General features: G+C 42.1%; 1 protein-coding gene across 1 annotated transcript in view; it reads left to right on the top strand.

Moving 5' to 3' along the window:
- Positions 1-1,151: 1,151 nt before the first annotated feature.
- Positions 1,152-17,372, top strand: part of STMN2 (stathmin 2) — a 40,245-nt gene continuing 24,024 nt past the window's right edge. The window contains exon 1 of the mRNA XM_084848033.1: positions 1,152-1,534. Within this exon, the coding sequence (XP_084704159.1) occupies positions 1,516-1,534 (19 nt within the window). The 5' untranslated portion in view covers positions 1,152-1,515. The remainder of the gene's footprint in view (positions 1,535-17,372) is intronic.

Here is a 17,372-nt window from a genome sequence, read left to right as displayed (position 1 = left end):
AATGCGGCATTCTACAGAAAAAAGATTCTCCCCCCCCCCGCCTCCCTAAACTCAAATGGCAATTTGATCTTCCCCACCTAATGAGCTACAAAAAAACATGGTAGCAGAAATTAAATCATATCATTCATGGGAGATATATTTGTGTCAGAGAGAGAGAAAGAAAAACCTTGGTCCAATCCACATTATTTCTGAAAATCATAATAACTATACAACTTCTCAACTGCTTATATTTACATTTGCTAGTCTCCTGCTTGCCAGACACTGCCATTTTCTTATGCAGAATAGGTAGGCTATGTTTGAAAGCTAAAGCTCAGCAATTATCCCATATTTTTTTGATAGTACTAAATTACTGGAAGGCATAGACAATTTTCCTTCTTATTTTTTGTTGTTAATGATGGTCTCTACATGCTAATAGTTCTCTATTCTAACGGAATAGGGAATGTGTTGAACTAAGATCATGCTATTTTTTCCGCCAAGTGTACATCACAATAAAGTTTTATTTCCATTGTTACCACTTTAAACAAAAAGAACTGTTCACCTCGTTTGTGAACCATATCGGCTTCACAAAAGAATTTCTCTTTGTTTACAAGCTTCAAACACATGCATAGCTGAATGAAACTGTACGTCAGCCTCATTGAGATTGTTCATACTTTGTCTGTCTTATCTTTCTATGGTATTGAATAATATGGATGTCAAACTTCCACATTTCCATTTGTATTTTGAAAGATGCACAGTGATTATCACATACTTTTGAAGCTGCTGTTCACAATCTTCATCCACCTGCCATTTTTATGACATACATCATACCTAGAAGAGTTTGAGAAAAACAAGCCAAGACACAAAAGAGCAGTCAGCCACTGCATTAATACACAAATAGTGCAATCCTAGGCATGTTCAATAGGCCTTATTCACAAGTAAGCATTCATAGGATTGCAGTCACAAATATATAAACTGAATGCATGAATGCAAAATCAGGTGTAACGTGAATGGATTTTTAAAAATCCATGAATTCCCCCCTCCCCCATCTTGTCCTATTAATACCATAAAATCTGTTAAAATGCATGCGTGCATGTTTTACAGGTAGCAACAGCCAGAGATTTCAAGACCAATAGGCTTTTCATGTAAGACATTAAGCATCTGACATGGACTGTACTACCAAAACGAAAGTAAAGGGGGGAAGACGACATTCAAGAGCTGATTGCGATTTCAAACTGCATTTTGGCACTTTGTACTCCGGCACCGTTGGCAGATCAATATTTAATGCTCGGAGATTCTAGCTCCGCAGGAGTCATGTCAGGGGACCTCTCGAGCCAATCTGCTTGGGTTGAGGAGTGATCATTATTCATGGGCTCCTGCCTTTTGCTCCTTCTTTTGCACAGCCCCACGCTGCTGACTCAGTGCCTTAGTCCTCTCTCTCTCTCTCCCCCTCTCGCTCTCTCTGTGTCGCTCCGTCTCTCCACTGCTGTAGCTGGACCTCTTTGCCTTCACAACCTCTGAGCATCTCTACACCCCACAATGGCTAAAACTGCAATGGGTAAGAAATATGCCATCTCTTTTTGCCTTCTTCCAACGTAACAGCCACTCTCTTCGATAACCCTTCTGCTGTCTTTGGTTCTGCATTCGTATTTATAAAACGAACATATTGCTGTTGTTATTGTTGTAGCTTTGATATTATTGTTGTTGTTGTTGTTGTTGTTATAGTGACGGTGATTATGAGCCTCCTTATTGGTTTAAGCCATAACCGGGAGGGAGCTGGTCTGATTTACTTTAAAGATGTTTTCACTTCGGTGATTTCACAGCCTGACCTACAAATCAATTCAGCCGGAGGATTTCCCATGTAATCCGATTTAATAAATCCTAGTCGTCTAGTCTAGTGCTCCGATTTAGTGGCTCATGGGAAGGCTCCAGGTCCGGACTGCTTCTGTGACAGTCAGAGGATAACGGGTGGCGAAAAAAAGAAAAGAAAAAAAAGAAAAAGTTATTCTATGTTTGATGCGCAATTGTCTTCGGCCCCAAAATCACGTTCTGCGGATAGCTGGGAATTTGCAATCATTTCACTGCCGACGGGAGACGAGTTTAGGGCAGTGTCTCGGGGGCGGGGGCGACCCGTCTTCTTGGACTAACCAGCACGCCGACCACGTGAATTGGATGGAGACAAACCTTACGTTTTACGATCGTTGTCATTGCAGTAGGAGCGCGGGGTGGGGGGTCGGGGTCGGGGTCGGGCTGCGCTGCCTTGGAGTGTCTTTGTGCTAAAGATGGAGGGTTCTCTTTTTCTTCCGTGGGGGGGGGATTTAGGGCCGCGGTCGCCTTGGCTTTCTTTGCGTAAGGCTTGCAATCCGGCCGGTGGTCTGGGCGTTCCCGGCAAAAGCGCACCTGCAGAGAGCTCGACGCCACAGACTCCAGCAGCCCAGCAGAATGCAGGCGGACCCCACCCATCCGCCTCCTCACAGGCTCACTAGGGAATCCCCCCCCCTTTGTTTTTTTTTCCCCCTCTGCTAGCGAGGAAGAAACACGAAGGGGCTGGAGGACATCAAAGGAAAGAATCGCCTTTTTCCAAATTATTACCATCTTCCTATTATTCTCATCATCATCATTATCTTCTCTTTTTTTCTTTTGCTCCAAAGATCTGTTTCTTCAGCCGCCTCTCCGTTCCCCTTGCTTTTTTATCACCTGATCAAACGTGCAGCCCGATTGTGCCAAAAAGTAGGTCACTGGATTATAAATCTCTTCCTCCGTCTTCCCCTTCCCATAATCGCCCCACCCGTTTCCTCCACCGGCTGTAAGTCCTCCAAAGACTTTGTTTTTATTTTGTCTCACTAGAGCAAAAGGAGCCTCCCCCCCCCCCGCGCCCGCCGACTCGACAAACCCCAGCCACACCCCTGTGCTGCGCGCTCCCTCCCTCCGAACCGAAGAAGATCGTTGCCGTGTTCTGAATGCTCTCCAGGAGTCAGGACTGCAGTTGGGGCGGAGGCAGATGCCTTTGGTATTCATACCAAGAAAAATTATTTTCTAGTCAGTAATATTTCCAAATTTAGTGTAATTTAGAAGACTGCAATTGCTGGAATCTCCTCTCCTTTTCCCATCCCTTCAAACCCATCTCTTTCTCGCTCGCCCGCTCTCTCTCTCTCCCTGGCCGACTTTTTTTTTTCTGAGTCTGCAATAAAACTGCTTTCTGGTGGAGAAAACTGATATTGCAGTGAAGGGTGGGATGGGTACCAGGAAGTGCCAAGGAGAAATGGATTGGCTACATACACCTGAACCGGATTTTTAAAAAATCAAATTCCTTTCTCCTTCTTTTGCAAAAAGAAAATCAGTATATATCGAAATGGGAAGAGGCAATGGTTCAAGATATCAACCTCTTACACTGACAGACACAACTAATATTATCAGTACAAGATTGGGGGGGGGGGTATTTTTCCTTACTCCCCGATCCTGGAAACGAAAGCCTCGTCATCCATGCTGGCAATCGCCTTGTTAGACTGCCTTGCTCATTTTTTGCGCTCTTGGCCAGAATGAATATGGATGCCCACTGATATCCTTTCATTAAATGCTGCTTTCTTTTGGCTTAGAAATGCTCCACATGACAGGAGGCCATTCCAGCTTGGTGGCAGAGGGCGCTTTGTTATTCCCAAGGGAAGGGTATGAGACAGCTATTTATGCAAATACAGTCAGACAGGAGTCGTAGGAGTCTGGCCAGCCCTGCAGTGCTGGGCTCATTCCCTTCCCTTCCCCTCCCCATTGCAGCAATCGGGTAATCAGTATTGATAATTTGTCGTCAGTCAGAGACTGATCCCTGCAGAAGGCCGCTGTTCAGAATTCCATCGGATTGGCTGGAAAAGGCTCTTCAGTCTTCAATTAAGGAACAACACACTAACCTAATGCAGGCGAGGTGGTGCTGGTCATTAGATGCACCCAAAAACCTGCTGATTAATAGACTCGGTTACCCTAATATTCAGCCCTTCCTTCCTGAGGCCCATTATTTGTTAGCATACATCAATACAACTGCTTATCCTTAAATCTTCCCCAGATAATTAATTGCATCACAATATAAACAATAGTCTTTCTTTTCTTTTATGTGTGTGTGTGTGTGCGCGCCGTCACATCCCAAATGGGGGAAAGCTGGTTCTGTAAATAATTCTCCATTTCTTACTCATCAAATTAAGAATAACTTTTTGGGTAACAAAAACACAGTCCAACCACTTCCTCGATCTCCCCATTCCACTGGGTATGGCTGGCACTTTATAACCTCATTAGGACTCTGTGCTTTTCCCCACTGAAAAAGAATCTGATGGGGAAAGCTCTGTCTGTTACATTTAAACTGTAACATGGCTCTTAAAAGCACAGGGGCTCTATCAAGGGGTAAAAAGCTGGCAACCCTCTCAGTTGTAAAATTCTCCAAGTTAATGTCCTACTGTAAGGAGTTAGAGATGGTGTTTCTGAACAACACAAATATGTCTCAGTGTTGCATGAAACACTTGGTTTTCATTACAGAGGAGTCCTGTCAAGTATTTTTATTTTAAAATAAATAATTGTGCTACAGGAAATTTACTTCAGAGGAAAACCAACTAATGAACAGATGAAGAACCAGACATTGATTTTACAACAGGTTTATACTATTATTCAATTATGTAGACCAACTTTCTACCATGGATGGTCCTTAAAGTTAGAAGGCCAGCTCTATGGGAGCTGCATGAATTCTGGTCCTTGCAGCTCAAAGAGTTCTCCTCTGACAACTAATACCCAAAGAGAGATGTGCCAAGGGCACTAACATGCCTGGAAATAATATGCTCTAACCTGGAAGCTCTGCCCCTAATCCAAGCTGAGTTAGGGTGTGCTCCAGGTACTGAGACCAAGGTCTATCTAGTCCAGCATTTTGTTTCTAACAGAGCTAGTAAGATACCTGTTGTCTTAAACTTGAGGCCTGGTCCAGCCAGGACCCACACTCTAAACAGAGTCAAGGATACCAATATGACTTAAATACACTTGTGTGGAAGAATGAAGTTTTATTGATGGAAAATGGATGCAGAGAATAAAAGAAACAAAGAAAGTTTACACATGCCCTTAACTCTCGGTTCAGTCGCTCTGGTTCCCAGGGGAGTGACAGGCACTGTCCTATGGGGCTGGTTGTCTGAGCAGGTGGCATGTCTTTCCCATGAGCAGGTGGCGGGGCCTTTCTCTCTTGGCAGCATAATAAGTTTCTCATAGCATAGGAAGAGCATCTTTATCCGTTAGAAGGTACAAACCATACAGCTACAGTGCAAAGCAACTACTGTGCATTGTTTTAGCTTCCATTAGTAGCAAAAAGCATGGCCTTCACTGTTTGTGAATATAGCTATAAGAACCAACTCTAAAATCATAAAAATTGCCAGCTGCTCTACCAAATTAGTGTACTTATTACACTATACACTGCATATGACTCTGAGCAAATTCACACCTGACTGCCCACCATTCTTCTGAAACCAAATCCAATACACCTGTAAAACAGGGGTGAGCAGAAAGTAGATCTCCAGATGTTTTGTACTTCAACACTAAGCACTCCTTATCATTGGCCATGCTGGCAAGGGCTTCTGGAAGATGAAGTCTAAAACATCTGGATATGTACCTTCTGCCTACCCCTAGCCATTCCTAATTCTTTGTCCCACCATCTATTGTTACTCAGAGATAGACCCTCCATATTCAGAGGGTGTATATTTAGCCATCAGTTTAGCTGGTTTACTTGCAAGTAAGTTGCATTTGGTTCAGAGGTGTTTACTGATAACCAAGTGCAAGTAAATAGGATTGTACCAATTTCAAAAACTTTATTCAAGTAGCATCAGCACGGACAAGGACTTTAGAGTAGTGGCCCCATTCTGTAGGATTCCTTTCTCAGAAAAACTCACCATTGTTTATCCTGGAACAAGTTAAGCCATTCCTGTTTAAGCAGGCTTTTAATCTACCAATAAACCAGAATGTGATCTGAACTTGCTTTATTAAATGGTGATGGTTTTGTCTTTTGAGGTATGTTGTTTTAGTTGTTGAAAGTTGCTTTATTTTAATGAAAAGGGGGATATAATTCAAAAGGGATATGTATTAAATAAATGCATTGCTTTATAGGAAGATTGCCCATTTGATAAATATCTGTGGGGGGTTCTGTTTGTCCAATGATATTTTACTGATGTTTGGGGTCATATGTGATGCTTTTTTCCTAGATCTATCAAAATCTAGCTGCATATTTGCATGTTCATGTTATTTCCTTCCAAACTGTCCTAGCTTTTGTTCTAAATACATCTAATATACACAATAAGCATGATCCAGCCAAAGTTAAGCAGTCTTTAAGTCACAGTAATTTAAATGAGAGCGATATAAGCACATGCTTAAGCACACTGCAATCAATGGAACTTAAAGGATCTTAACTCTGGTTGGAGCATGTTCAGTGCTTCCCAACTATAAAAATATCAGTAGGGCCAGACATGTGATTTACAGTACTATCTACTTGGAAGGAAGTACTATTGAATGTAATGTAAGTTAGTATGGGAATAGAGCCATAGGGCACAATCCTATGCATGTTTAGGCAGAAAAATGGCCTACAACTCCCAGCAGTCCTCAGCCAGCATGGCTGGCTGGGGCATGCTGGGAGTTGTAGGACTTTTTCTGTCTAAACATGCACAGGATTACACCCTTAATTAATCAAATGTTTAAGTAGAATATAGGAAGCTGCCTTATACCTAGTCAGACAACTGATCCATCTAGCCCAATATGGTCAACACCAACTAGCAATGACTCTCTGGGGTTTCAGGCAGGAATTTTTCCATCCGTACCTGAAGATGCCAGGGATTGAATCTAGGACCTTCCACATGCAAAGCATGTGCTCTACCACTGGGCCATGGCTCTTCCCCTAAAACATAGGAAGCTGCCTTATACTGAGACAAACCATTGGTCCATCTGGCCCAGTATTGTTGACGCTCACTGGAAGCAGCTCTCCAGGGTTTCAGGGAGGATTCTTTCCTAGCCCTACCTGAAAATGCCAGGGATTGAACCTGGAACCTTCTGCATGCAAAGCATGTGCCCTACCATTGAGCTACGGCCCTTTGCCAAATGCTCAGACTAGAGATTGGCAGCCTGTGGCCCTTGGCCTAATTTCAAAAGCCCTCTGGAAGCGATCAGTACAGACCTCTACCAACAGTGATCGGCAGCCTGCAGGGCAGGAAGGAAGAGGGAGAGAGAAAAAGGCCGGGGGGAGTGTCAGAAAGAGTCAAAGAAAAAGGATGGCCCCATCCACTTTTGATTCTAGCACCTCCCACCAATGGCTTACTCCCCACATACTGCTGCCATGCAGCCCCCAACGGGTTATCCCCGATGGAGTGTGGCCCTCCGGTTTCCTAGCCCTGGCTTAGACAGACACAAACTAATGGACCATGCTGTAACAGTTTATGAAATTATTAGGCTTAATGTGGGACTCCATTTTAGATCATAACCCTCAACCACATCTTCAGCAGTTCAGCTTTATAAGATTTTAGTTCTAGATCCTAGTCAGTTCTACAGACAGTGGTAATGTGTTATTTGCACAAAACAGTAGAGCAGAATTTGACCTGAATGGTTCTAGAGCATCCCCACCCTCCACCCCCAAGTGTTCATTGGTCTTTGGCATTCATGCTTATGTAGTTTAAGTTAAATTTTAGAAATTGGTATCTCATTCTTCAGAAAAGATCAGTGCGCCCCTGCATTTCTTGGTGTGATTTCTCTACCAGCATGTTCGGATCTCTGGAGTCCAACAGTTATGTTGTATGGCAGGGCTAGAGAAGGCTTAGGTGCCCACTGACCATGGTTCCTAAAAATGCTGTGCTGGTTTCTAGATGTTCTAATTTTTTTCAACTTTCTACAGAAAATTTGAGATATGTTCCCATCTGAGAAATGCGGTTGCATAAATGTGCTTTAAGATGTGCTTTACCATTTCCCTGTGATTGATATAGTACTTATTTATTACATTTCTATGCCACCTTTTCTCCAAGGCTCTCAGATCAGCATACAAGGCCCCCACCCAATTATCCTCACTGTGTGGTAGGTTAGGCTAAGGCCAAATTAGACACGACTATGGCAGATAACATCTGTTTACACCCAAATCTGCTCCAATCACAGAAAAAAGTGAGGGGTCCAGATATCAAAAAGAGTGTCTTCGGGAGGTGCTAAAGCTTCTCCCCCTCTGTCTTCTCCAGTCTTTTTTTTTGTCAGCTGAGCTCAGATACTAGAACTAAGCTTGGCTGGGAAAATACACATTGGGAGAGGGGTTGCAGGTGGCAGGCAAGGGAAGGGTTCTGCATTCCTTACCCATGAACCCATTTTTCTGATAAAAACTGACACACACAGCCATATTATATTTGTATGCAACTGGGACATGTATCTGCTCCTATCACATCTCAACTGAGTCATAGTGACAGACCCAAGGTTACCTAATGCATTTTGTGGCAAAGCAGGAATTTTGTGGCAAAGCAGGTAAAGTCGTATGCTCTATCTACTATAGCAGTTCTCCATCTGTTCAATGATTTTCCTTCTAAAATAAACTCTCAGGGAAGGCAAAATAATTGATCGATGCTGGTAAATGTAATAAAAGCAATCAATAAAATCAAAGCAATTACCCATCAAAGAAAATCTATATAGTATACTGCCTATTAAACAGTATTCATACCTTGTGCCAAGGTTATGGATAAATCTGATACTATTTCTCCTTCTTCTAAGTTAGCACCCCTCTCTGCTCTCCAATATATAAAAATGATCTAACAGTTCATTTTAAAAGCAATAATATTTTGCTATACTCCTATAATTAGGAGTATACTTGAACCACAAAGTCCTCCTTTACAGCAAATACTCTTGAATCGGGTCCTGCTCAAGTCTTATAAGCGCAAACTACTCATGATGGTGGCAGTCTGAAGACTTGTCATTAACCAAAGGTCTGTCCCAGTTAGGGATGTTGGAGAAATCCATTTGGGGGATGGAGTTCAACAAGGCTTGGCCTCCCTAGGCTTAGCCTCCCAGACTTCATTTCAGTCCCCGCTGTGGCATGCAACCCGATCTGAATCAGGCCAGTTTGTGGATTTTCTGGGAATTTTGAGCTTTTGGGAAATTTGGGAAATTTGAGCTGGGGAGAGGCTCTGGAACTTGTGCACATTTCGGAGCAATTTGCACAAATTATGACCAAATTTGCGCAGATTATGCAAATTATGGCCACATTTGCATAATTGGCCATAATTTGTGCAGATTGCCCAGAAATCTGCCCAAATTGCAGAACCTTTCAAAACAATGTGCATAAAAGTTCCTGCAGTTTGGGGAACAGCCCTCAGCTCGGCTTACAGACTCAAAGTGAGATGTACACACAACGGAATTCCGTAAAGCCAAAAAAAGAACCAGATTTCCCAGCAACAGACATCCCTAGTTCCAATAAAGCTTGGAGTGCATGTCCAATATAATAAGTAAAAGATGTGTGTGGGTGAAGAGTACTGAACCCTCCCACCCTGATCCATGACTTAACACTCAGTCACCAATCTGTCTCCAGACGTCATTTTTTTCACTTCACTATACCACAAGTGAGCCTAGGTGGGAGAAAAATGCTTGGAGGGGGAAGGGTTGCCAGCAGGTAAGAAACAGATGGGGGAGAGTTCAGCTTTCCTTACTGTCACACTCCTCATTTTAAGTCAGACCCCTACAGTTCATATGTGGCAGGTCTATGACTATTATATGACTATTATATATAGCTTGGGTCCATGCCTCATCAATATGTCACCCAGGAATGATGCCAAAGCCAAACATAAACAAACTGGCAGCAAATTCATGAGGATGTTGCAAAGACCCAGATGGAAAGCTTGGAACAGCCTGATTTGAACTTGTTGTCGTCGTCCTACCCCAACATGCTGTGTTCTTTGAAAACACTACATGGAAAAGTTTATATATTCAAGGAAGATAATGTTCAGGTATAATAATAGTACATAGGAATATAGGAACACAGGAAGCTGCCTTATACTGAGTCAGACCTGTGGTTCATCTAGCCCAGTATTGTCGACACTGACTGGCAGCAGCTCTCCAGGGTTTCAGGCAGGATTCTGTCCTCACCCTACCCGGAAAAGCTGGGGATCGAACCTGGGACCTTCTGTATGCCAAGCGTGTGCTCTAACACACTGAGCTATGGCCCCTCCCATAGCTACCAATAATATAAACCAACAGTGTAGATTGAAGAGAAAATCCCAGAACTACACTCTCAAATCAAAACAGATAATGAAACAAAGCTTTCAGTGGCAACGTATTTGGAAAGATCTCCCCACTTTTTCTATTATTGGGCACAGTATATTACACATTCACTAGGCCATTGGATATATAAATCCAACAGGTCCACTCCACTCAATAATTAGTTTTCATTTTGAGTGTGCAAATTATTATAATCCTTTTTCTCAGGCCATATCTACAATACAAAATATCCATTTTATATCATTTTAATTGCCATGGTTTCCCACAAAGAGTAATGGGAATTCTAGTTTGATGAGATGCTGACAATTCTGTTAGAGCAGGATTGGGCAACCTGTGGCCCAAGGATCACATGTACCGCTCAGCCTAATTTCAAAAGCCCTCTGTGAGCGATTAGTTTAGATCTCTGGCAAGGGAGATTCGTTCACCCAGCAGCCCACAGGATGGGTGGAGAGAGAGAGAGAGAGGTGTGGCATAAAGAGAGACAGACAGAAAACATTAGTGGCCTTGCCCACTTTTGGCTTTGGCCCCACTGACTGCTGGCATCCACCCTTCCTACTGCTGGAAGGTTGCCCTCAACAGGTTCCCCATCCATGTTTTAGAAGATCCATAGCCCCACTGGCATTTCTGAACTACAATTCATAGCGTTCCCTGGGAAGAAGGAATGATGGTTAAACCAGTTTAAGTGCATAGTGTGGATATTGGGCAGTGCAGAAATATAGGCAATGAATGAAATAAATATGACCAATAAATATCACCATAATAATCTTTGATACAGACAATTGATTACGGAAGAATGGGCAAAGCAAAAGTGATTTACCACTGGCTTGGGTGGGATTTGAAATCAGATTTCCAGTTTCATGTTCATGTCAATAGATCACAATGAAGAAAGGGTAAAACTGACTGTTATGCCTTACGCTGTTCTGTATTTGTAACTATAACCAAATTGGCCCCTTTTTTTTTTACTGTCCTGAAGAACTTATGTTTAGCAACATAACTATACCCAAATTGGCCCCATTTTTTTAAAGATATTACTGCACTGAAGAACTTGTGTTTAGCAACCAAACATAACATCCTCATTTCAAGAGCAATTTGCCAATCATAAAAACAATTTGAAGTGCTTTTGCTAAAAAAAAAAACTGTGTGAAAAAAATCTAACACTGGACTATTTATTGTTTTAAAGCAAAAAGAAAATATACTACAAAATATCAAGCGCCTTATCTTTCATTTTCTGCTTGCTGCTTTCATTTCCTGTTTTAAACCCTGGATGCTTCCAGACAGAGAGCTCCTAGCACTACCAGTCAAAAGGCATTGAGCAAATATTTCATTTTTCCTCCCTAATGGTTTTTTTCTGGTAAAAGAAAAGACAGAAGAACCAGTGGGAAAACACAGGAGGGTTACAACTAGAAAACAATGACGTCTGGACTCCCTGTAAAATTCCATGGATGAGGCTGGGCTATTGCAAAATAAAAACCTTGTCTGGAAGCACCCCATGTATAAATCGTACAAAACTATAGTATTGTAATAATGTTTAAATTAGCAAACCAAAGACTAGATGTCACTTTCTTGGCATTAATATTTTGTTTCATTGAAAACAATTCCTTTTAGAATGATTTTGTTGTGAAGAAAGTATTGCATTATTGCAGTCTATTAATAATGTGCAAAGACTATGAGCAGTAAATTGTTAATGAATCATTACTGGAAAAAAAACTTGGCTTATAGTAAAGACAAGACTGGGAACTAGATCACATTATCTTTTATGCTGGAAAAGTCATTAAGACTAAGAACATTTGGAAGCAAGGTCCATTTAAATCAATAGAACTTGATTCTAAATAAATGCGTTTAGGACTGGTATATTAATCTCCTTATACTCATAGGAATCTGTCTTATACCACTGGTCCATCTACCTCAGTATTGTCTACACCATGGATGGAGAATGTGTGGCCCTCTAGATGTTGATGGACTGCAACTCCCATCAGCCCTAACTAGCATAACTAATGCAAAGGAATGATGAGAGCTACAGTCTAATGAGATCTGGAGAGCCACACATTCCCATCCTTGGACTGCACTGACTGGCAACAGTTCCCTGGGATTTTAGACAGGACTATTTGCCAGCCCTAACTGGAGACGCCAGGAATTGAACCTGGGACCTTTCACATGCAAGGCTATGGCCCTTCCCCTCCTAACTTCAGGATAATTTGCTTAACTTCAACTGGATTTATAGTTTTATGGAATGGTTCAGAAGATATGATAGAGATACACGCTCATTTTCATCCCCCACTATTGTACATCATCAAATGAATTCTACACAGTTGTAAAACTCTAAAAAGCATCCAGCAAAGACCCAAAGAAGAGTCAGAAGCACAAGTTTATTTTATTTTTTCCTATCGTGCCGTGGTCTTATGGTCAGACATGTTTCACAGAACTTATACTGCTACAACAATCTGAAAAATCGGTTTGACCGAAGACTACCCTTTTGGGCCACATACTGAGTTAGGCCGCAATCCTATGAAGGTCATTGCCAGCCTCTGAACTTGGAGGCTGGCAGCTATCTTATGCAGGGTGGCTGAAGCATGAAGGGGATTCTCTCCTCTGTGCTCTGGCCACCCTGCATTTCCAGCTAGACACACGATTTCATGTATTTAGCCAGGGACATTGGAATGACAGCGGGGGAGGCTGTATGGCTCATAGGAAGCCTCATAAAGAGGCTTCCCCAGTCTCCTCTCCTCTCCTCCCATCCCCCTTTCACCCTCTCCACGCTCCGTTTGCAAGCATGGAGAAGCAGCCAGCATGGAGAGCCACGCTGGCTATGAGTGGGCAGGGGCAGGGAGCACAGTTTCTGGGAACCAAGGTAGGAGCCCTGGCTCCAAGCTCAGTTCCCAGCAACCAAAAAATCCTACGGCCCTCTGGACAGTGTCTAAAAATCCTACAGCCCTCTAGACAGTGTCTTGTGAACATAGGATTGCCTCTGATTTACTTATTCTGGGATATTTTTGGTACTTTAAATTCTGTAAGAGCTACTTGACTAGTGACCATAGATGGTGAAGCATAAAATATGAACATGTGAACTACTGGACAACAATGCCTCTATCATGCCTCCTTCAGGTGTCTATAAATATGCAAAATGTGTGAATGCAGATGACAGCAGTATGGGTCTGTTCACCATGGCCAGCGGCTGTTATCATGCCACTTCTAACCCTTATTTAAAAAAATATCACCTGTCTCCAACCACTGCCCTCTCTGCATAGCTTTAGATCTGAGTCACATTTCTCTACTGATGGTAGCTTAAATTTAAATACACTCATTTAATGCACTGTGAATGGAAGGCCTAATGCACCCATTTGCATGGTTTGTGCATCACAGCCTCAGGCTGAACTAGAAATTTGTTTAAGGAATCATATTTGGGTAGGATGTAGAATTATAATAAGCTTTTATATCCTGTTAACATATGAAAGCCAGAAGCATCTGCATGCTTTCTAACCCTGTCATTTTCAAAGCCGATAAGGTATTTTTCTTGTTAGGATCTCCCAGGGCAATCCAAAAACAAAACCAGGATTTCTTTTAATTTCATCCTGTGCCATCTCTTACATTTGATATTCATTGTGCCATTGTGTCAAAATGTAATAGAATTTGTGGAGCAGAAAAGTAGCATTGGTAATGAATGTTTTTAGTCTGGGATCAATATTTTCATCCAAGACACTGAAAATGACACTTTGAGATTATGTCAAGTTATGAGGGTTATTTTCTTAAAATAAGTAGTTCTTTCCAAGTAATTTGAACTTTCAATGGCACTGTAAAATACGGGCATTTTTAGTTTTATCTAGGTTAGTCTGCAAAGATGGCATTTATGTGTTTTATTCCAGTTAACCATGACTAAAATTGATGTTTAATGCAATTATAGTGGCAAGAACAAACATCCAGAAGGGCGGGCTCCATAAAATTGCTAAGGAGGTACCAAAAACCTCAGTATGATTCAAGGATAAAAACGAGAGAGCTGTCCTGACTATACTTAGATTTCAGTAATAGTGCATATTATAATTGCTAATTTCTCTTTCACTTACTGCACTTGTGAGCTGCAGGTTTTTTTGTCTAGACACAGATACATATTTTATCATTGGCCCATATATTCAGCTAGGATAAGCCCTTGCAGTGGATGAGTCTGACACAATGCGCTAGTTAAGCTCTTGCAGTCTACATTAAGGACACAATCCTATCAGGGCAGTAGGCTGCCTCCAAACTCAAAGGTGGCCGACTATCCAGTGCAGGGCAGGAGGAGCATGGAAGCAATCTTCTACTCCACACTCTGGCCACCCTGAATTTGCAGCTAGACAGCCGATTTGGCCTGTCTAGCTGGGGACCTCAGAGCGGGGGGTGCGGAGGCTGGAGGGTGCATAGGAAGTATTGTAACAATGCTTCTGTGGTCTCCTCCCCTCCCCGCCCCTGGGAATGCCCCCTTTTCACCCACTCCATGTTGCAGTTACAAGTGTGAAGACAGGGAAGAACCATGCCACCTACAAGGGGGCAGCGAGTGCAGTTTCTGGGAAGTGAACTCGGAGCCTGGCTCTGAGCTGAGTTCCCAGAAACCGAAAAATCCTATGGCCCTCTAAACACTGTCTAGTAGCCATAGGATTGTTCTCCCCAGGGCATTGGGCTGCATTCAATTCCACCTCTTGTACCAACATTATGCTAGTGGAAAAAGTACAACCCGCTGGCTTTTGAGTTTCCTTTTTCCTCCCATTGATGTTGCCTTTGTCTGTTCCTCTCTCTTCTGCTCCTAGCGGTGGCCTGCTCCTGTTTCCTTATGCTGTGCACACCTGCAAATGGTGTTTGCATGTTTTATGTCCACTATCATCTTAAAACATGGTGCCCAGTGCTTATTTACAAGCATTCACTTTTTGCCAAATGTCTACAAGACAAATCCAAAACATTAGACACTACCATTCTAACATGTGCTATACTTCTATGCATCATCTCCACCCCCAAAGATGAAGGGCAATGTTTTCTCTGGTCATAGGAAGCAGGCACAAAGACGGCACTAGAGAGACAGGCAAAAGTGCAGGCCTGACTATGCCCCCGCCCATGTCCGGGTATCTGTCCTATGTGTAACACTCATGTTGCATATTGGATGCCCACGCATTGGCCAAATGTCTACACTTCACATGGGTGGGCATGTGCAGTATCAGCAGAAAACATGAAACCTAGGACAGGAGATAAATCTTTATTTATGGTATTTACCAAATAAGCTTTTATATGTTACAAAGAGGAAAGCATAAAAAAAACCAAATTGTGCGCTCGTGCTCTCTCTCTCTCTCTCTCTCTCTCTCTCACACACACATACACACACACACACACTCTAAATGGGAGACTAGAGCCTTGAGCACCATTTCTGGTGGAAATGTGGGATATAAATTTAATAAATAAACCATTAGATGGTCCTAGGAGGAAAAGCTGATGTACAGGATTGGCAAACTGCAAATCAGCAAGTCAAGGATTTGAGGTAGTGCAGTTGACCATTTAATTGAATATCCCATTTTGTATGTAAAAACCATTTATATAAAAACATATAAACAGACAGTGCACACACAACACACAATTTTAATCAATCAACAAAGAAAATCCAGCACCTGATTAAAAAATTAGAAGTTTTGAGTTTTTTGGAATTGTTAATACCTCTTAATTGTTTTGATTTTGGCAGTTGACAGATATCAAAAAGCCATCCTTTCTCTGTAATACTAAATGTATGTATGTATTTAAATTCCATGGCAGGTCATCCATCAAATGCTATAAAATATTAAATACTATTGCATGTTGGCTAACAATATTAAAACTATTGCACAGCACTCATAGGATACCATCAATACTAAATACCATTGCATGTCATCCATCAAATACTCTCAAAAACTAAATTAGGCCTACACAGCCTGTGATGCAACAAATGAAATGCAGCCCTGTATGACAGCCACCAGGGACTTGCTAAACTTCCTGCTTCTGTTGCCTGCCTGGGAGCCTAAAAACAAGAGGTCTTTCAGGCAAGTGGCAGGCTAACTGGTGGGCTGTGTTCAGCTGTGTTCAGTCTCAAAATTGTGTGCAGACTAAAACTATGCCCCAAATCCCCCCCCCCCCCCCGCACAAGGCCCTTTTCTCCCCTGTGAAAGTGGAGGAATTTTCCTTGATCCTCAGACAGGTATGGATTCTAAAAACCTTTCATAGGGGTCAGGCATGAATTACCTTAATTTCAAATAAAATATGAGATGCTGAGGGCTTTTTGCTTGATTTGTTAAATTTTAGTTGACTGGTTAAAAATCCAATATGCATTGTCATTTCCATGGGCTGTTCTGTTAAGGAAGTAAAAAAGTGCTGCGTGGCCCACAGCTCAGGAGTGGTTTTTTGGGTTTTTTTTACAAGTTAGGGGTTTTTTTTTAAGGAAGAACAACACCCTTGGCACCTTGTATTCTATTTAAATTAAGGAAAGGCGCGCACACGCATACTCCATGAAAGTAGTTAAGCATTTCTCAGGGTCATCACCACCTCTTGATGATCAAAATAACCTTTAAGGACATTTTCACTCCACCCACACAAATGATCAAAAAAAGAGTTGGCCCCAGGCTGGCTGGGGATGCTAAGCATTCTTGTCCAATGCATCTGGAGGGCACCAGGTTGAGGAAGGTGGTTAGAGTTTTTAGGAAATAGCCCACAAACCTTGCAACTTGACATTCCTGAGAAGAAAAAAATATCCCAGAATCAAAGTCCTTTTAGTTTCTTTCCTGGTGCTCTCTGTAATGTGGTTGGCTGGAATATAAGTAAATAAATGATAACGGATGCTTGAGCACAATTTTAAAAAATCTATCTGGATCCAAAGGACTGGCAGCCTATATACCTCTGTTCTCAGGCACATCAAAAGCAGCACAAGAGGATTTGCTTTACTCTGGTGGAAAATAAAAGGCACGATTAAAATTTCATTTTAACAAAGTGTTTGCGTTAGCGCAGCAAAATTGACCCATTAACTCATGTCAGAAGTGACCATAACAATTATGAGTCTATAAATGGATTTTCTGTGGCTTGTTCAAACAGAGTCCTATGAATGAAAATACTGCGAAATGGCAATTTCAGGCCTACCAGGCTATTCCACTTTGGGCATCAGAAAGCAAAGTGAACCACCA

This window comes from Heloderma suspectum, chromosome 4 (genome assembly GCF_057233095.1).
Source record: "Heloderma suspectum isolate Gila_16-S chromosome 4, 16-S_ref, whole genome shotgun sequence".
Classification (NCBI taxonomy): domain Eukaryota; kingdom Metazoa; phylum Chordata; class Lepidosauria; order Squamata; family Helodermatidae; genus Heloderma; species Heloderma suspectum.
This window is presented reverse-complemented; position numbering and strand designations above follow the sequence as displayed.